Raw genomic sequence first — 21,039 nt, 5'->3', positions numbered from 1 at the left:
CTTGGATCTGGCGTTGCTGTGGCTGTGGTGTAGGCTGGCAGCTGTAGCTCCGATTCGACCCCTAGTTTGGGAATCTCCATATGGGGCAGGTGCCGCCCTAAAAAGCTCCCCCGCCCACCAAAAAAAAGAAAGAAAGAAAAAAAAAGCTTGTCTCTGTTTTTCACCTCAGTGCTGCCTCTCAGTGGTCTTTCTGGTTCACAGACGTCTTTGAGAATATGATGAAAGGTATAGACACCCCAGGAAGAATGACACTCAGATCTTTGTAGAATTTAGCCCACCCACAACCCCCAAGAGTGTATTCCAAGCTTCCCTGGTGATAAGAACCACGGGTAGTTCTTGTTCAACTACAGCTTCTCCGGCCCCTCCAAGCTGGGTCTGCAGCCTACGCGCAGCTCATGGCAACACTGGATCCTTAATCCACTGAGCGAGGCCGGGGATGGAACTGGCATCCTCATGGATACTAGTTGGGTTCACTACTGCTGAGCCACGACAGGAACTCCTCCTCAGGTGATCCTTATCACTGATTGTCCCTGGGACACTCAGCCCCAGGAGACCAAGATCCCAAGGGAAAACCCTCTGGCTTGGATGGTCAACATGCTTTTCCACGGTCTGGAGGTGATCCCCCAGAGCAGGACAGGGGGCTGTGTGCACAGGAGCCCCAGTGTATTGTCTGGGGAGGAAAGTGAGTGCAAAAGTTGGGCGGAGCTCCCTGGTGGCTTAGCAGGTTAAGGATCTGGCATTATCACTGCTATGGTATAGGTTCAATCCCTGGCCGGGGAATTTTCACATGCTGTGGGCATGGCCAAAAAAACCCCAACTGGGAGCTGATCTCTTTGCTAGAATCCCAGTCATTAAGGAGAACCCTAGTGGGGCAAACACATTTCTGTGGTCACAGCTGCTGTCCCAACTGCTTGTTTCATCCAAAGTTAATGGTTCCCATGTCTATTTCTCCTCACCAACAGGGGCTGTGTCTCTATCCTGCATACTTGCGCGACATGGGGACGATGATGTGTATGACCACCAGGGGGCCCTGCCCTTTAGGGTTAGGTAGAGGTGCTTGAGGTGGCATTATGCAAATTTAGGCCGATGATAGGAATGTTTTCAATCTTACTAGCCTATGATTTTTGCTTTCCCCTTTTCTTCACAATATTATTTATTTATTTTTTTTAACACTTTGTGGACTTGTGGGGATTTTTAAAGCTCCTAGTAGAGGAGAAAGATAGCAAATATATAGCACAAGAACTTAGCATCCTCTATTCACACGCTCTGCCGGCATAAATAGTCAATTATCTGGTTTTATTTATTTTTCTAATTTTTTGGCCACACCCCTGGCATGCAGAAATTCCCAGGCCAGAGATCAAATGCACACCATGGCAGTGACAATGCTGAGTCCTTAACCTACTGAGCCACCAGGGAACTCCAATCCTCTGGGTTACAGCCGAGCCTAGACTCAACTTCAGAATCCTTCTTAACATTACACTCTAGGCAACTGAATGGAGAAGCACCTGCAATGAAGCCTAAAAATCATCTCTGCTCCAGCAGACCAGGTTCCCAGGGCTAGGGAAGGCTGGATTTTCGGCTTTGCGCCCCCACTCACTGTAATGTCCCCTGAGAGAGACAGGACACAAGTTGGACCTGGGGCTCTTCTAAGGCTGCTGTTATGGAACAAGGAAGCTCTGCACATTCAGCTTCAAAGTGGGAAGTTGACTGGCTTTGGGGTGGGAACCACAAGCAAGCCAGCTGCCAGAGTGGGGCGGTGGGACCCCAGAGGCCTCATCCCCTGTCCGGATGTAACGGCTTCTGAAAGAAAGGAGGGGACGTCGGCCCAAAGGCAGGGTGGCTAAGCGGCCTGAAAGGAGGTGAGGAAGGCAGGGAGAACTGGTCAAGGTTACGCCTTGGGACATAGTGGATGAGAACAGTGCCTTCTGTCTCCACAAGCCACTTTGCCTCATTTTGTCATATTCTAGAACCGATGTGCTTTCCCATAACACATATTTTTCCTTACAGTCCCTTTTTTTTTCTCTTTAGGGCCACACCCATGACATATGGAGGTTCCCAGACTAGGAGTCAAATTGGAGCTGTACCCTACACCACAGCCACAGCCACTCGGGATCTGAGCTGCATCTGTGACCCACACCACAGCTCACGGCAACACTGGATCCCTAACCCACTGAGTGAGGCCAGGGACTGGACCCGCAACCTCATAGTTCCTAGTCGGATTCATTTCCATTGCACCACAACGGGAACTCCCTACATCCCCCCCCCCTTTTTTTGGTCTTTTTGTCTTTTAGGGCTGCACCGGCAGCATATGGAGGTTCCCAGGCTAGGGGTCAAATCAGAGCTGTAGTTGCCTGCCTACACCACAGCCACAGCAACACTGGATCCTTAATCCACTGAGTGAGGCCGGGGATTGAACCTGCGTCCTCATGGATGCTAGTTGGGTTCGTTAGCCACTGACCCACGACAGGAACTCCTACATGCCCTTCTTAAAAATGAAATATGTTTAGCTTTTCCCTAAGGGGCAGTCACACAGGTTTTGATAGACTTGTGTAATTATGAGGAGCAAAGGAAGCCTCCTGTACTTCTGACCATCTCATCCTCCAGGCCTCTGTCTGGCCTTGCCCCTCCCAGCCAGGAAAGAGACAATCAGTGATTCTCTAACAGGGCTTCTTGAGTCCTGCAGGGATTCCTCAAATATAAAATAAGGTTTACTATTTAAAAAACTAATTTCAGAGTTCCCTGGTGGCTCAGGAGGTTAAGGATCCAGTGTTGTCACTGTTGTGGCACAAATTCTATCCCTGGCCCGGGATATTCGGCATGCCAAGTGTGGGGCTGAGAAACCAAAACAAATTTCTTTTTTCCCTTCCTTTTTTTTTAGGGCTGTACCTGCAGCATATGTAAGTTCCCAGGCTAGAGGGGCCAATCAGAGCTACAAATGCTGGCCTACACCACAGCCACAGCTACATGGGATCCGAGCCACGTCAGTGACCTACACCACACAAGCTGGATCCTTCACCCACTGAGTGAGGCCAGGGATCGAACTGGCATCCTCATGGATACTACTCGTGTTCTTAATTTGCTGAGCCACAATGGGAACTCCCAAAATAACTAATTTCACTCCATCTTTTTTCTACTATTCCTCAAAATAAAGATAATTATAAAAAACAAGTGTTGGAGTTCCCGTCATGGCTCAGTGGAAAGGAATCCATAGGAACCATGAGGTTGTGGGTTTGATCCCTGGCCTTGCTCAGTGGGTTAAGGATCCAGCACTGCCGTGAGCTGTGGTGTAGGTCACAGATGCGGCTCGGATCTGGCATTGCTGTGGCTGTGGTGCAGGCCGGTGGCTACAGCTCCAGTTAGACCCCTAGCCTGGGAACCTACATATGCTGCAGGTGCAGCCCTCAAAAGACAAAAAGACAAAAAGACAAAAAAAAAATAAATAAATAAAATAACAACTCAGCAAGTGTTCAGCACTTTGGGACATGCTGGATGAAAGCGTGGCAGGAGCAGAGGGCAGAGCCTCAGGCCTGGGGCCAAGCCCCTGGGGAAGGGGGGCGGGCAGGAGGCCTTACCTTGTGGGTGAGTGAGTGCTGCTTGAGGTGGTGGATCTGGCTGAACTCCATGCCGCACTCGGTACACACGAAGGGCCGCACGTTCTGGTGCTTGAGCATGTGGTTCTGCAGCTGGCTGCGGTAGTGGAAGGACTTGTCGCACTCGAGGCACTGGTAGAGGGTGGGGCCCTGGTGGGAGGCCAGGTGGCGCTTGAGCTGGGTCAGGGTGGAGAAGTCCAGGCCACACTCGACGCACACATGGCAGCGGCCGCTCTCATGCTTCACCTCGTGGGCCTTGAGCTCGCTGGGGTAGGCAAAGCCGCGGCCACAGAAATGGCAGCTGTAGGGCTTGACCTCCGAGTGCAGCAGCATGTGACGCTTGAGGTGGCTGGTCTGTGTGAAGGCCTTCTGGCACACCTGGCACTTGTGCGGCCGGGTGCCCTGGTGCGTCAGCAGGTGTGTCTGCAAATGGCTAGGCTGCTTGAAGAGCTTGCTGCAATGCGGGCACGAGTGCGGCTTGATGCCGTTGTGGCCCAGGATGTGCGTCACCAGGTTGTACTTGGATGTGTAGGACTTCTCGCACATGCGGCACTGCCAGCGCTTCTGGCGGTCTCCCGCCTCCACCAGGTACGAGTCATCAATCTGCACGTTGATGTCCAGCCGGTCCAGTTGGGCCTTCTTGTGACGCTCCACTGTCGAGCCCGCCGCATCAGCCTCGAACTCGCCTGCCTCTTGCCACACGAAGCCCTGTTCTGGCTTCACGGGCTCCGGAGACTCCATGGTGGGAGCCTCAGGGTCGCTCAGGGGTGCCAGGTGCGGCGGTTCGAAACCGCACTCCGCCGGCAAGGCCTCTGGCCCAGGTAGCGCCATGCTCGGCTCGGGGAAGCTGTCCCGGGCCGGGTCAGGGAAGTGGGGGTCGTAGGGGGCTACGTCCAGCTCCGGCCGTGGGGTTCGAGGCAGGTGCCGAAGTGTCCGGGGCTTGCGGCTGAAGACGCTGAGGTCAATCATCTTGACGGCGCTGCTCTGCACCAGGGCCTCGCAGCCGCCACTGGCTACCTCGGCAGGAGCCTCTGCCGGGCCTGCATCCTTGTCGTCACCGGGCACTGACACTTCGTAGACCTCCTGCTCCTCCTCCTCCACTTTCTCAAACTTGACCTTGGGCACCAGCCGCACAGGCGGCCGCGTCTTCCGCCGGGTGTGCTTCTCAAAGGCCGCCTCCACCTCCAGCACCTCCTCCTCTGCCGGCTCCTCCAGGGCCCGCCCGTTGCAGGCCAGCTGGTAGACATCGGGGCCTGGGGGCCGGGGCTCCCCCATGGCCACCCCAGACAGCTCCGGCCCCAGGTCCGGGTAGAAGGCTTCGGCGCTTATGGTGGCTCCAAAGAGCTCATTTTCTGAGACGAGGCCCAGCACAGCGGCCTGAGCCAAGGACAGCACCACCACAGCATCCGTCTGTGTCCCTGAGTCCATGAAGCCCTCCATCCCGTGGCGGCTGGCTAGGAGGGCATCGCTGCAAGAGGAGAAGGGATCGTTAGCACTGCCGGCTCAGTGTTGCAGAGACAACAGACAGACACACTCAGCAAGGGCTCAGCCAATTTTGGGGTGTGTCTGTCCCTGATGTCTTTCTATCCCTGTCTTGAGAAGTGGACACTTGTAATTATGGGGAGCAATGACACCCTTTGTGTATCTGACCATCTCCTTCATCTCCCTGTGGGATCATGGCTAAGCCCTGCCTCCACGCATGCCTCAGTCTTCCCACCCTTGAAACAGAGAGGTTGGCTTTCTTCAGTGGTTCTCAAACTATGTTCTAAATGTCCTCCAGTAGTTCCTCAAAAACTGGATCCAACATTGCAAAAAAAATTAAGATTCTCCTATTCTAAAAACTGATTTTTTTTTTTTTAAGGCTGCACCTGCGGCATATGGAAGTTCCCAGGTGCTTAGGGGTTGAATTGGAACTGCAGCTGCCAGCCTACACCACAGCCACAGCAGCACCAGATCTGAGCCACATCTGCGACCTACACTGCAGCTTGTCGGAGCCTTAACCCCGAGCGAGGACAGGGATCAAACCTGTGTCCTCATGGATACTAGTTGGGTTTGTTACAGCTGAACCACAATAGGAACTCCTAAAAGCTGATTTTTACAAAACCCATCTACTGAAATGGAATACATATACTTTGTCCCAACACATCCAGTAGGCCCACTCGCTTTACAGCCAAGGTGTAATTAATTTTGCATAGACTTTGAGACTGTACAGTGAGGTAGGTGTTAAACAATAGCCACCATTTGTAATGGCTTGGCCATGTGAAGGAAGCATTTGGGTTTTTTCACTGGGCCAAAACAAGGCAACACACAAAAATAAATTAGGTACCGAGGCCGATCTCAGAGAGCAGGTACTGCCATCAGCCCTTATGCTAAATGACTGTGTCTATCACAACAGGTCATTGTTCTTGATTAGTTAAATGTGAGACATTTAAGTATCTAAACTCATTGATAGCATAGCTTGTGTCTGATTTGTACACTGGAATCCCATGTAAGATCTGATTTGGAAGACTGGTTCTGTGACAAACCAGAATAAGTTTGAGAAAACCGGCTCCCAGGTTCATGGTCAAGCACTCAGATTCAACAGGTGTTTTTGAAGGGTCGAAACCTCGGGGGCAGTGGCTTCCAGCCTTCCTAGGGGCTCCAGCGGCGCCACAGCCCTCCATGCCCTCCAACCTTTGCACACGGGAACCGCTCCAACTCCCCCGCCCCGCCCCGCCCCGCCCCGCCCCTGGCTCCTCCTGCCAGCCCCCCAGGCTTCCCAGCCCTCCCCACAGGCCCGGATGTGGGAGGGCCTCAGATACTCATCAGATTGTACCCCGCCCCCAGCTCCATAAGGAAGGGGGACTGGGTGGCTCCCGCCTGCCTGCCTGCCTGCCTGCCTCGCCCGCTCTCCTCCCAGGCCAGGGTCAGGTGCACGGCCGCTGGCGGCGGCAGCAGCGGCGGCGGCGGCGGCACTTCCTCAGGAAATGCGCTCCGGCCGGGGCCTGGTGTCTCCCTCCCCCCACAGGCCAGAGGAGCTTCCCCTTCCTGAAGCAGCTAAAAATAAAATACCCCAGAGAGACATTTAGCCTCCTTGAAACAGACACTAAAGATGAAGCGTAAAGCGGGGCTCTCATGGAAGAGGGCTGATAGAACGAAACCTCTGCGTCCACCTTGAACAGACTGGGGGGCCTGATTCAGAGCTCACCTCCCACCCTCCGTGGGAAAGAGCACTCAACTGGGAGTCAGGCAGCGTGGCCTCAGGTCCCAGCTCTGTCATGTGCAAGTGACTAAGCAAAGTTCCCTCAAAGTCACTTTTGCATCTCAGTTTCCCCATCCCCACATGGAGATGCAAACACCTACCCATGGAAGGGTAGTGAGTGCCGAGGCCGCAACATAGATGAAGGGGGTTAGTTAATTACAAAGCCCTCACCAAATGTAAAGAATCACTTTTATCCACCTAGATCTCTGGATCTTTTCTCTTTTTGTCTTTTTAGGGCTGCACCTGAAGCATATGCAAGTTCCCAGGCTAGGGGCTGAATCAGAGCTACAGCTGCCGACCTACAACACCAGATCCTTAACCCACTGAACGAGGGCTCATGGATACTACTTGGGTTCGTTACCGTTACTCTTCTGATGAAAACCACAGAGCTGAGATTTCTCTATTCTGGGGCCCTAAATTCAGCAAAGGTTTGGGTGATTCTGCGACAGCTGCTAGGCACTGCGAACTCATTCAAATATTTGCTAAGTCCCTGCTATGGGTTGGGCCCTGCGCTTAGAGGGAAAGGTGGACGAGGAGGATCCCTGCCCCCAGGGTGTCCAGAGCAGACTGCTGTGCCCCTGGCAGCTTTTTGTGTCTGCTGTGGGTTTGAGAAAATGAGCAGCTCAGCGCTTTTTCTAGACTTCCCCAAAGGCAGGGCCAGGGGAGCAGAGGGATGGACCCTCCACAGCAGAGCCTCTGGTCAGGACTGGGCCCTGGATTCCAAGTTCAAATCTGGACTGTGTCCTCTTCTAGCTCAGGCACATCTGTCACATCCTGAGCCTCGGTTTCCTCATCTCTGCGGAGGAAGTGGTGCCTGACTGCCGGGGTAGTGAGATGAGATGAAGAAAAGATGAAGACATCGGTGGCAGGGTTAGTTCCCTACCCCCTGGGCTTTGCTCCCGGCCCCAGTCCCCGGCCCCACCCCTCTTCTGGCACCTGCAGGGAACAGGAGCAAAGAGACACTTAACATGGCTTTGTTGGCAAATGAGCAGGCAAACAAACAAACACACAAAGCTGGAGCCAGAGCACAGGCTGGGTTTGGTTCCCTCAGGGAGGGTAAGTGTGTAACTTACAGAAGGAACCTTCTGAGAGTGAAAAGGGCCACTGCTAGGGCTTACACCAGGACCCCAGGTGCAGGCTGAAGCTGCCCTTGGCCACCAGCATCATCCTCCGTCCTCCCGTGGGAGCTGCGGGAGGTTTCACTTTGGGGCTGCACCTGGTGTAAAAGGGGACCTGCCCACAGCTCTTGTTCCTGAAGAGTTCGTGCCCAAGTAGGGGGACACAGAGGTGCCAATAACCGACCACAGACTCGGTGGCTGAGTGCTCACCAGGTCCCAGGAGAGCCTTTTAATCCTAAACAACTCCATGGGGGTGGCATGGGGTGGAGGTAGCAGGCAGCGCACCCCACAGCCCAGACATCCAGGTCATGCTCCAGAGTGCCCTGGCAGTGAGCGCTGAGCTGGGTCAGCACCAGCTCCCCCGGCTCCACCTGCAGCTCCGAGCTCTCATCTGTGCGACCTAGCCCAGCCTCCTCAGGGGCCAGTTTGCTGACCTGCCCCCCAACCCCTGCCCAGGTTCCCAGGAGTCAGAAGGAGGACAGGGGCGGGCCCTGGGCAAACTGCAATGTGAAGCCCCCTACCTGTTTCTATCTGGGTGGTCCAAGGCTCCAGCCACGCTGAGGACCAGGGTCCCCCTCGGGAGCAGCCAGAGCACCTCTCTGAGTCTCCACTTAGAAAGCACGTCTTCCTAGAAGCCTCCATCAAGCCGTCTTATCTGCCCAACTGGCCAGTCAGGCCCCTGCGCTCTTTTCCTGGATGGACACTTGCCTGATCAGACACACATGACCCTGTAAATATACGTTTAAGAGGCTCATGGGGCTGAGTGTTCCAGGCAGGCTGTGTGTGTGTGTGTGTGTGTGTGTGTGTGTGTGTGTTATGTAGGAGGGGCTATGTTTGTTGAGACAGAGGCTTGGCAAAAGGCAGAGGAAATCGAATTCACCTGTGCTTCACCTGCATGCTCATCTGCCCATCACACAGGCATGGGCAGGGCTGGAGGCACTGCAACCCTGCTGCCGGTGTCTCCCCTCTTCTTGGGCCATCTTTTTGGTTCCCCACCCCCTTCTTCTCATAGGCCTTCTTTGGTGCCCCCTCCCTCTCACAGGCCACAACCCCCATGTTTTACATCCTGGCATGGGCTGTATCCCACCTGGGTGCCCAGGCCCCTCAGGGCACCTCCTTTCTCAGGGCAAGGCCTGTCTCCCTCCACTTGCGCCTGTGGCTCGAAACAAAAGCTCTCTACAATGTCCGGGAGCAAGAGGAGCTCGGGACGCCCAGCTCTGCACAGCCTGGGCTGGGAGATGAGGGGCCATTGGAGCTGCTCAACCTCCTACCAGAACACCCTTGGTCCCGAGGGTGGAGAGAAAGGAAACAGCCAAGGTAGGGAAATGGAGCAAAGAGAACTGCTGCCGGATTGCAGTTTAAAGACTTGCACTGGGAGTGGGGGGAAGGGAGGACACAGCAGAGAGAGAGAGAGAAGGAGGGAGAGAGGGAGAGAGAAGGAGAGAGAGAGGGAAAGACAGAGAGAGAGGGAGAGAGGAGAGAGGAGAGAGGGGGAGAGAGGGGAGAGAGGGGGAGAGAGGGGGAGAGAGGGGGAGAGAGGGGGAGACAGAGAGGGAGAGGGGGGAGAGAGAGAGGGAGGGAGGGAGGGAGGGGGGAGAGAGAGAGGGGGAGAGAGAGAGAGAGAGGGAGAGAGAGAGGGAGAGGGGCTGTGGAGGCCAAGAAACAAAGCAGAGGAGGGGGAGGGGAAGAAGTAGGTGGAGAGAAGGGAGGGGACTGTACGGGTGACACCAGAAGCCCAGGGCTGCCCTATTTCCCAGGGCTCAGCATCATCCCCTCCCAGGCCTGAGGACCAGGACAGCCCCTGGGGAAGGACCCAAGTCTTATCCCCTGAGGCCGGGCAGGAGGCCATCCCAACCCGGACAGGGACGCAGATGCTCCAGAGCGCTCATTGTCGCTTCATCTCGGGCCGAACTACAGTTCCTGCAAACCTGGACACAGGCTTGTCAAATGAATTAAAGAGTGATGTGCTGTGTGACCCTGGACAAGTCACCTGACCCCTCAGGGTCTCGGTTTCCTCATCTGCAAAATGGCCACCAAAGGCTTTTTGGAACCTTGAGGGCAGATTAATCCTTGGCTTACCTGCTGGTCATCTGGGGTGCCGTCCCCAAGACGTGGCAGCACCTGCTCTCATCTGCACTGCTTTCAAAGCTCCTTTCCCTTCCTTTCATGCACCCCTGCTCTGAGAGCAGGCAGGGGAGGGTCAGGGAGTTCAGGGTGGCCCTTGTCCCTGGAGCATAGACAGTGGCACTTGAGGCCTGCTCTGGCTTGGGTCTGGCAGGATAGGAGCCATTTGGAAGGAAGAACCAACAGGACCTGGTGGCCATGTGCTGATTCTTGGCCTCACTGCCACCACCAGGACATCTCAAAAACCAACTGAAGACACAAGAAGCTCTGAAGCCTCTGCCAGCCCTGCTGAGGGATGCCAGCCACCCTGTGGTTACCCTGGCAACTATTTTTGAGGGCCCCCTCCCTGACATGGGCCCTGTAGTGCCCTGGGCTTCTGGCGGGGGACAGGTTTGCCCCTGGGCTTTGTTTTATTATTATTATAATTATTGCTTTTTAGGAGTTCCCGTCGTGGCGCAGTGGTTAACGAATCCGACTAGGAACCATGAGGTTTCGGGTTTGGTCCCTGCCCTTGCTCAGTGGGTTAACGATCCGGCGTTGCCGTGAGCTGTGGTGTAGGTTGCAGACGTGGCTCGGATCCCGCGTTGCTGTGGCTCTGGCGTAGGCCGGTGGCTACAGCTCCGATTGGACCCCTAGCCTGGGAACCTCCATATGCCGCGGGAGCGGCCCAAGAAATAGCAACAACAACAACAACAGCAACAACAACAACAACAACAACAACAACAAAAATTATTGCTTTTTAAAGCTGCACCCACAGCACATGGAAGTTCCCAGAGCTACATCTGCCAGCCTTCACCACAGCCACAGCAAGGCCAGACCTGAGCCACATCTGCGACCTACACCATAGCTCACGGCAACGCCGGATCCTGACCCAGTGAGCGAGGCCAGGGATTGAACCCACATCCTCATGGATTTGAATCACCAGGTGACCGACTCTGAGTCACTGACTCAACACACCTGCTGGGTGCGGGGTACCATTCTTGGTCACTGGGGATACACCTGGGAGCATAATAAGTTCTCACCCTCAGGGATCTGCTCTGAGCAAGCTCAGTGTAAAAACTGAAGCACCACGACCTTTAAGAGGCAGGAACCCCAGCACCAGGCTGGGGTGAGGACAGGACCCAGCAAAGCTGCAGAAGATGGGCTCATTCCTTGATCTGGCTTGCAAACCCTGTGACACGTGACTCCAGCTTTTCTTCCAGCCTTTGTCACCAGCTGTGCTATGGGGGTGCATGTGTGTGTCTCTCGGGGCCCTTGGCCCCTGCGAACCCCAGGCCCTGGGTCCCTAGAAGCTGGATTGTGAAGTGGGGCGGGACAGGTAGCTGGGCATGGGGAGGGGAAAAGCAAGCCCCAGGTAGTGCAGAGGGCTGTTAAAAAACAGCCGGACACTCTTGGGAATTCAACTTAGAGCAAAGCCGCCCTCTCTGTTTCCCTTGTTGTCCTCCCCATGGTGGCCTGAAAGGTGAACGCTGCTCACATCCCATGAAAGGAAGAGGAAGCGAAAGCAAAAGCTGGAGCCTTGTGCAAACCTCAGGGCTCCTTGCTACAGTCTCACTTCTGTCCAGCCCCAGGGCCTCCCTCGACTCAGCAGCTCCGGGCCCAGCGCTGACTGGGCAGTGGGGGTGCGGGTGGGGGGCCCAGGGGGAAGTGTGTGAGCCTCCTCCTCACAGGAGTCTCTCTCTGCCTCAGCTTCCCCTTTTCTCTGTGGGCAGATTTGTGAAGCCCTGCCTCTGGAGGTCAGAGTGGCTGGGCCACCAACCCGCAAACCACAGGAGGGCCTGCTGCTCACCATGCACGGCTACTTCCTTTTACAGACAAGGCAACTGGAGGCTCAGGGAGGAAAAGGACCGGTCCAAGGCCACACAGTGAGATGCTGATGAAGCAGGTCTTGGGCCCAGAAGCCCACTGTCAGCCACATGCCCTAGCTGGCTGCCTTAAGGCTGTCCCCAGCCAAGCTCTACATGGCTCTCCTTTAAGCCTTCCCAATCCTCTGCACCACACACACACACACACACACACTCACACACACGGCCATTTCCTACTTCAGGGCCTTTACACAGGCTGACTCCCCTTCCAGGATCTGCCCTTCCCTTGCACTTGTTTGTTTGTTTGTTTTGCTTTTTAGGGCCATGTGGAGGTTCCCAGACGAGGGGTCGAATCAGAGCTACAGCTGCCAGCCTACACCACAGCCACAGCAATGTCGGATCCTTAACCCACTGAGCGAGGCCAGGGAGTGAACCGGCATCCTCATAGATACCAGTCGGGTTTGTTACCACTGAGCCTCAACAGGAACTCCTCCCTTCATCCTTTAGGAGTCGGTGCAGGCACTACCTCCTGGGAGTTATTCCTTAGCCTGCGGCAGGGCAAGGCCCTCTTCTACAGCCTGAGCACCTCAAGTTAATGTCACCTGTCCTCCTGGCTAGGCTGCGGTGCCCAGTGGGTTGGTCAAACACTACTCTAGATGTGGCTGTGAGCCACCGTGGACGGGATTAGCATCTACAATCAGTTGCTTTAAGTACAGCAGATTACCTTCCTTAATGTGGGCAGGTCTTATCTAATCAGTTGAAGTTCCCAAAGAAAACGGAAGTTTCCCAGAGAAGAAATTCTGCCTCCAGACTGTATCACAGAAATGCTGCCTGGGTCTCCAGGCTGCCAGCCTGCCCTGCAGATTTTGGACTTGTCAGCCTCCACAGTCGCATGAGCCAATTCCTTAAAATAAATCTCTTCTCTGTATATATATCCCTGCTGTTTCTGTTTCTCTAGAGAATGCTGATAGCATCACATGGCTTCATAATCGTTATCTGTGTATGGGCCAGCATCCCCCACCAGACGTCCACCCCAGGGGACGTGGCCCGCAGGGGAGCAGAGCGGGTGCAGCACGGGAGTGTCTGGAGAGAAGGTGCCGGGGCACGGAGAGGGGACAGGAGGAAGCCTAGCCACTGAGGGTCCTGGAATGAATGAATGAATAGGTCGGGAAATCCTCACCTCCTGGCCAGGAGAGTTCTACAAACACCGTGCTCTTCCCGCCCCTGACCCATCTCACCTGAGGGAGTCCTGCCTCCTCCTTGGGATGGCCTCCAGGCTGCACAGAGAAGGCCCAGGAGCCCTGAGCGCCTCCACCCAACATCCTCACAGGCAGGGTGGTTGCTCTCACAGCCCTATTCTGAAAGCCCGTCTCCTCCTAGTCTCCCAGACCCAGGACACCCAGACCCATCCTGGGAGCCAACGTCTCTGCTTCCAGAAGCTGAGGTGCTGAGGTGGTTCTGACTGCCGCTGAGTGGCCGTGTGGTGAGACCTCCTCCTCCAGGGCGGTTACAGGGACCCCGACACCCTAGGAAAGGGGAGATGGAGTCCCCACGGGAAAAGGTACAATCTTGGGCTCACTGCATTCATGTGAGCTCTCGATTCAAACTCTCCCAGGACAGAGGGCCCTGGCTCCACAGGGTCCAAGTGGCATTGTTTGATTAGAGCACCAGTGCAGGTGCCTCCCCCCAGGCCAGTTAGATCGTAATTTCTGCGTCTGGGGCCTGGAGAGCATATTTCCCCAAGGCTCCCCGATTCATTCTAATTCTTGAAACTACTCAGTAAGAGCTGATGAGCACTTTTATGTGACCTGGCCTTTATTTGGGCGGGGCGGGGGGAGCATGCCCATGGCATGTGGAAGTTCCTGGGCAAGGGATCGAACCTGCGCCCCAGCATCAACCTGGGCCACTGCAGAGACAGCACCAGATCCTTAACCCACTGCCCCACCAGGGAACTGCAAATATGTTTAAGAATTATTATTATTATTATTATTATTTGGCTGCTCCTGAGCCATGTGTAAGTTCCCAGGGATCAAGCCCATGCCACAGCAGTGACCTGAGCCACAGCAGTGACAACACTGGATCCTTAACCTGCTGCTTAACCCACAAGGGAACTCCAATCTAGCCTTCAGGGTGAATGAAGAAGACCTTCCCCTGAAGTTGCGACACCCACACCTGGAGGTGCCCCTTCCCCCAACCCCACTCCCCTGCAGGCTCCCACCCCCAGCCCTGGGCCCTCAGGCAGCACCCCCTGCTACCGCAGGTGGCTCATACAGGAGCTGAGACCAAGAGCCAGACCAACAGTCTGCTCCTCCTCATGCCCTAAAGAGACTCAGGCCAAGCAGGGTCCTCTCCTGGAGACCAGGCTGTGTGTGCATCAAGCCTCACATGCTCAACCAGAGACCACGCAAAGGAAGGCATGCCACGAGGTGGCATCACCACAAGTCAGATGAGCAGGCAAAGACCCCAAACAAACCAGAGCCAGCCCTCCGAGGAGGAGGGAGTTAAGTGCTTCCAGAGAAACAAAGCTGTGGGCTCCCAGGGTGCCCTGGTCCCTAGATGGTGCCACCCCTGTTGCTGGCCTGGGGAACCCTTGCTGACCCCTTTGTCATGAGGAAAGCCGAGTGGGTCCCTGATCCCTGTGGAAACAAGCCGGCCCAAATGAACGGGATGTCCACCCCACAAACCACTGGGGGCAAGTGCTGAGCTGCCCGCAGAGCCGCACACAAAGCACATGGCAGCTTCCCCTTGATGTGCATACAGGAGGGATGTGGTGCCTCTGATCTGAAGTCATCAGGTCCCCAGCAGCCGTGGGCTCTGCATCCTCCTACCTGATGTCTCACTAGCCACAAAGGAAGAAGGCTTTCTCTCACAGCAGGACAGTGGCCTCACTGAAAGCCCTTTACTTTACCCAGGCTGCTTTGGCTGTGTACCCTCAAGGCTAGTCTTAGTTTTTTTGTTTGTTTGTTTGTTTGTTTTGTCTTTTTGCCTTTTCTAGGGCCGCTCCTGCAGCATATGGAGGTTCCCAGGCTAGGGGAAATAATCGGAGATGCAGCCGCCGACCTACGCCAGCGTCACAGCAACTCAGGATCTGAGCCCCGTCTGCAACCTACATCAAGCTGACGGCAACACCGGATCCTTAACCCACTGAGCAAGGCCAGGGATCGAACCCGCAACCTCATGGTTCCTAGTCAGATTCGTGAACCACTGAGCCATGACGGGAACTCCAAGGCTAGTCTTAGAATCTTCATCAGCAGGGCTGGAAGGAACTTTGAGGACCCTCCTGTCCAATGCTATCATTTTACAGATGTGGAAACTGAGGCCCCAAAGCTCCCTCCCCCTGACAGGGATCAAACTGAGAGTTCTTGATTCCTGATGCATTTCCATCCATCCATGTTGAACATGGCAGCCACCCTACACACTCAGGTTCCCCCATCATGCCACTGGCCTGACATCAGGTCCAGACATCTCACCAAAGACCTAGAAGAACTTGCTTGATCGGCCCTTGGAAGAACATGGCAACTTCCTAACACTGTTTCTCTCCTTACACATCACCCTCCAGCCATGTGGCGTTTCCTCATTCTCTTTAACAGACCTTCCTACATGAGGTCTTTTCACATGCTGTTCCTTGGGCCTAGAATGCTCTTCCTTGTCCCTCATCCCTTGGGGTTCAAACTCAGGCATCACTTCCTCAGGAACCTACTCTGACTCCCCTGTCCCCAACCAGGTCCGGTCCCCCAAGTTCTAAGCAGTTATAAAGTGTAATTCTTTTCCTTCTTGGACCTTATCACAATTTTTGATGCCAGGTTTAAACAAGGCGTAATTACTTGTTCAAATATCTGGTATTCAGTGTGCTCCCCAACACATTCCCAGCAGAGTGCACATACAGAAGGAACTGTGGCCCTTGTGAGAATATCCATGTTCAAGTGCAAAGGAAAAAGAGGCCTCTTGCCAAGCCCCAGGTGGAAACCCCAGTCTGTATTTCCTTTCCCAGAGTTTCAGGACTGGTTCCTGCTCCCAGGGGAAGGGAGAGTAGGCCTCATGTTGCTGGAAGGCTCTGTGCCTTTCCTCTAATTCCAGAAGCAAAAAGCACATCAATCCTCCAAATAAGCACACTGCTGGCCCCAGAGATCGCTAGCTTAATGTAACGAGGAAAAACAAACAAAACTCGGGCTCACAAGTTCATGGACAAAGATAAGAACCACAAATGAAGGAACAGGAGCATTTACAGCACTGAACTTTGTCAGGCCCTGTGATGAGCACGTGCAATTTCTGGGCTTCCAGGCAGCCCTGTGGGGTAGGGGGTACTCTTTCCATTTTACAGCTGTGGAAACAGAGGCTTAACGAGAGGAGGCAGGTAGGGCTGAGCAGACCGCAGCTAGGGCTGAGCAGACCCCAGGCAGGTCAGCCCAGGGAGGCTGGGGCCCAGCGCGCTCTACCCTGCTGCCTCTAGGTGGATACCAGCTTGCTGGCTCAGGTCTCATTCCCCACCCGAACTCAGTTTCTTCACGCTCAGGGCTGATTCAGGCCTGGGAGCCCCTCCGGCTTCCCTTCCTCCCCACTAAGCCTTGTCTCAGGCCCTTCCCGCACCCAGCCCTCAGCCTCCTCCATCCTGTCTTCCTCTCCCTCCTTCCGTTTCCGTGGCAACCGCATCCTCCACTCTGCCACTCAGTCCTGCGTTCCCATCTCTTTCTTTCCTCTTTCATCTCTCCCCTCATCGCGGGGTACAGTCCGCATCCCCTCCTGTCCTTTGCTTCTGGTCTCTCGTCCCTTTTACTTGCCTTTTATCTCCTTCAGTGTTCTCTTGTCATCTCAGGACGACATTTATTTATCTCTTGCTTTAAAAAAAAAAGGGAAGGAGAAAAAAAGAAACCCCATTCATCAGCCCCAGTTTCCTTCTCTTGTGTCCTGAGGGCCAGATGTAAACAGGTCCTAGGACAGACCCCCTGCCATGCCACCACACAGGCCCTGCTATGGACCTTGCCTGTCACAAGGAAGAAGGGAACACAGGTGGGAGATGTTCAGGGGTGGGGGCTCTCTTTGGGGTGGTACCCTAGGCGACTAGGCCCTGCTTCTCCGAGGCCAGGCTAGGCAAGGTGCCAGAGGCCCCTCTCAAGAGAGAATAAGCTGGACCTAGAGCCTGGGCTAAGCTGGGCCCAAGCACACCTCTGCAATGCTGGCCCAGCAGGAATTCATGGCAGTTCAGGGCAAGTGGGCACATCCACTGTCCCCAGGCCCCACCTCGCCTGTGTGAAGGTGTGAAGGAGACACAGGGCCTGGCACCAAGCTAGGGTGCGAGCTCAAGGTACCCAGCTCCCCTTGTTCCAAACAGGATGTTGCGATCCATCCATTCTTCAAAATTCACTCTCTGCTGTGATCCTAAACTGCCTCTGAGAAAAGGTAGCGCTGACATGGAGGCTCTCCTCGCCATCCATGTCCATCTCCACAGTTTAAGGCAGGAGGAGGGGCTGTCAGTTTTTTCCAATTCCTTTTTAGCCATTGTTAACTGAACTTATAGTTCTGACCAAGCACGTGATTCAGGCCAAACAAGGGAGATGACACTTTAATCTTCACTTTACAGATAAGCAAAGTGAGGCTTGGAAAAGCTACTACTTGTTCAAGTCACTGCTGGTAGGAGGTCAAGGTGGGATACGAAAGGGTTACTTATTATTATTATTTTTGTCTTTTTAGGGCCACACCCGTGGCATATGGAGGTTACCTGGCTAGAGGTCTAATCGGAGCTGTAGCCGCCAGCCTACACCACAGTGCAAGGCAATGCCGGGTCCTTAATCCACTGAACAGGGCCAGGGATGGAACCTGAGTCCTCATGGATACCAGCTGGGTTTGTTATCGCTGAGCCACAACGAGAACTCTGATATGAGCAAGTTATAATCATGCTCTTCCCCCTTTTCTCTCTTCTTTCCTGTGCTCCTGGGAGGGGATTCACGCCAACCCCTGGCCCAGCCGATCCAGCCCCTCCCTGTTCTGTGTCTCTGTTTAATCTCGAGTGATCAGAAGTGACAAGAGAAACAGATTTACCACAGGAAACAAAGCCGGCCCATCATGGCTGGGCCAACCCCCTTGCCCTCTGTGTCTCAAACTGACAGAACACACGGGCTGGTGGGAAATGGTCTCAAGTCCCCTGGGAAACCAAAGCCACGTGCAGAAAAAGAAGGGGGCCTTGGTCCTCTGGGAGCCCCATGGGCAGTGTGAGCACCTGCTGGAAGGGTGATGTGCTGAGAGCCAGGGAGAAAGGTTTGGTAGCTGCCAAGCTCTGGGACCCAAAGGCCCCGGAGGAGTAGTTCCTGCCCTGCCCTGTCAGGGGTGGCTGGCAACACCCAGCCCCAGGATGCAGCAAGGCCCAGGAGCCAGGCCTGCCGAAGTGCCACAGAGGTGCCAGAGACACAACAGCTCTGCTTCTCTGCTAGAAGGCTGGCTTAGCACCTTAGGAACCCCATGAGCAGGGCCTGAGGAAAGAGACGGAAAGTGGCAGAGGAGGAGAGGGAACGGGAAGGACAGGCCCTGGCTCTGTGATGAACAAAGAGGACCAGGTCTATGTCTGGCATCTCTGCTGGGTGGCCTTGGGCTAGTTCTTCAACCTCCCCAGGACCTGGCTTCCTTAAGATGGATACTGAGAGTTCCTGTTGTGATGCAGCAGGTTAAGAATCCAACTAGTATCCATGAGGATGTGGGTTCGATCCCTGGCCTTGCTCAGTGGGTTAGAATCCCACATTGCTGTGGCAGAATCCCACATTGCCATGACTGTGTAGGTCGCAGACACTGCTCAGATCTCAAGTTGCTGTGGCTGTGGTGCAGGCCGGCAGCTATAGCTCAATCTCTAGCCTGGGAACTTCCAATGCTGTAGGTGTGGCCCTAAAAAAAAAAATAAAAAAAGACGGATACAGTGATATCTACCACATATCAAGCTGTTCCTTCAGGCTAGGCTTGTACCTAATGCGTACATAAAACATGACATCTTGATAACAAGCCCACTTTATGGAGGAGGAAACCACAGTACAGAGGAGTTGAATGACCCACCCGAGGTCACCAGATACTTGAGAGGAACAAGCGGAGTCTGGATTTCATTCTTGGGTCTAATTTAAATGCCTCTGCTTTTTATTCTTTCTTTTCTTTTTTTTTTTAGGGCTGCACCCGTGGCATATGTAAGTTCCCAGAGCTAGGGGTCACATCGGCTGGCACTGCAGCTACTGGTCTATACCACAGCCACGACAATACCAGATCTTTAACCCACTGAGTGAGGCCAGGGATAGAACCTGCATCCTCATGGATACTAGTCAGGTTCTTTTTTTTTTTTTTTTTGGTCTTTTCTAGGGCTGCACCTATGGCACATGAAGGTTCCCAGGCTAGGGGTCAAATCAGAGCTGTAGCCACCAGCCTACACCACAGCCACAGCAATGTGGGATCCGAGCTGAGTATGTGACCTACACCACAGCTCATGGCAACACCGGATCCTTAACCCACTGAGCAAGGCCAGGGATCGAACCTGCAACCTCATAGTTCCTAGTTGGATTGTTAACCACTGAGCCACGATGGAAAATGCACTAGTTAGGTTCTTAACTCGCTGAACCACAATAGGAACTCCTAGATACCTCAGCCTTTTTCTTTTTTAAGGGCCATGCCCATGCCATGTCGAGGTTCCCAGGCTAGGGGTCTAATCGGAACTACAGCTGCTGGCCTACGCCAAAGCCACAGCAACGCGAGATCTGATCCTCGTCTTCGACCTACACCACAGCTCAAGGCAACCACTGGATCCTTAATCCACTGAGCGAGGCCAGGGATGGAAACTGCAAACTCATGGTTCCAAGTCGGATTCGTTAACCACTGAGCCACAATGGGAACTCCCTGCCTCTGCTTTTTAAGGTAAAGGAAATAGGGAAATACAGGCATCCACAGGTCATGGATTCCAGGTCCCTGGTAGACACCAAATGAGGAGTCTGGTGGAGCCCCAAATCCGTGGATGCTCAAGTCCCTTATATACAAGGCAGCCCAGCTGTAACGTGTTTGATAGCAAGGCTGGTACAGAGTAAGGGCTCAAATACTAGGGCTCAAATACAAATCGCTATTATTCTCATCGCGGGTATCATCCACTCCCTGGGCCAGGCAGGTGCTGGCTGTTGGTGAGACACAAAGATCCCCACTCTCACGGACCCCACAATTTGGTTAGAGAGACAAGCTTAAGAACCATAAAACAGAGAGGAAATAAGCACAAAACGTGTAGGGAACCTCAAAAGGGCAGAGCAACTTTGCTTTGTTTATTTTCCTGTAAGGGGTCGGGAACATTCCTGCAGGTGAACAGGCACCTTGGGAGTTAACAGGGACTCAGGGCATGGCCCGTGGGCTCTGGCCCTATTCCTTACACTCTAGTTCGGGTGAGCCTCAGTCCCCTGATGGGGACCTAGGATAAAGGCCCCCACTTCCCCAAGCTGTTAGGAGGTGTAACGGGCCGTTAGCCTGAGGGGTATGATCTGTGACGCCAGGTACACAAAGGTCAGGTGGAGGGCTGGGAAGGCCTGGAGATGTGAGAGCCTGGTTAGGAAGCCCCCTCGCCCATCAGATGCAGTGAGAGATGAAGAAGGGAAGGTAAAAGGGCAGACGAGGGCGGGCAGGGAGTGTGGTCTGGCCGCGGAGCCCTCTCCTCTCGCGCAGCAGCCAGTGTGATTCATCTCCGACCGCCATCCCAGCAGCATCCCTGGCAGCGACTGCCTCCCAAAGACGCCGTTGCTGTAATCAACATTTATTTTGCAGTCACCCACACACCCAAGTTAAGTCCGGATTTATGCCAGGAGAAGAGTAAAGAATATGCCTCTCTCATTCACGCAAGGCCTCCCTCCGTGTATCTCCCGAGGGGAGGGACAGCTGGGGAAACATTTAGGCCGATCGCATACACATGCAGACATCAGACACACACAGCCAACCACGCAGGCTACTATCAGTGGCCAGCAGGAGCCCCGAGCAAGCCCATTCTTTCCTTGGTCACCTAATGAAGCATGCACTCGCACAGAGCGTCATTGGGAAGGACCCACAGTCTTGGGTACCACCCCGCAGACCGGCTAGGCAGATGCACACGGGGGACGGGGCTGCTCAGGGTGCAGATATGTGAAAAGAGACTCAGGGGAGACTCCAGCAGAGAAGGCAGGAGGAAG

At 54.4% G+C, this 21,039-nt stretch overlaps 1 protein-coding gene and 1 long non-coding RNA gene across 21 annotated transcripts in view; one reads left to right on the top strand and one right to left on the bottom strand.

Moving 5' to 3' along the window:
- ZNF710 (zinc finger protein 710) overlaps window positions 1-21,039 on the bottom strand; it is a 79,119-nt gene that overhangs the window by 9,100 nt on the left and 48,980 nt on the right. For 14 of the 20 annotated variants that reach the window (XR_014810481.1, XM_084968645.1, XM_021098970.2 and 11 more), the window contains one exon: window positions 3,573-5,058. Coding sequence is in view for 19 of the 20 variants with exons in the window: in XM_021098969.2 (XP_020954628.1) it covers window positions 3,573-5,058 (1,486 nt within the window). In the remaining variant the exon portion in view is untranslated. Of the gene's footprint in view, window positions 1-3,572; window positions 5,059-8,470; window positions 8,678-10,028; window positions 12,217-12,602; window positions 12,736-21,039 lie in introns of those variants that run through there. The other 6 variants (XM_084968643.1, XM_084968642.1, XM_084968641.1 and 3 more) reach the window with 6 other exon arrangements.
- On the top strand, window positions 14,827-20,244 carry LOC146401629 (uncharacterized). Its single transcript, XR_014810512.1, has 2 exons — window positions 14,827-18,676; window positions 19,289-20,244. It is a non-coding gene; the product is annotated as an uncharacterized LOC146401629 (long non-coding RNA).

Source organism: Sus scrofa, chromosome 7 (genome assembly GCF_054392235.1).
Source record: "Sus scrofa isolate SSC_HxYL_T2T_F1_AM1 chromosome 7, Sscrofa_HxYL_maternal_Yorkshire_Landrace_v2.0, whole genome shotgun sequence".
Lineage (NCBI taxonomy): Eukaryota > Metazoa > Chordata > Mammalia > Artiodactyla > Suidae > Sus > Sus scrofa.
This window is presented reverse-complemented; position numbering and strand designations above follow the sequence as displayed.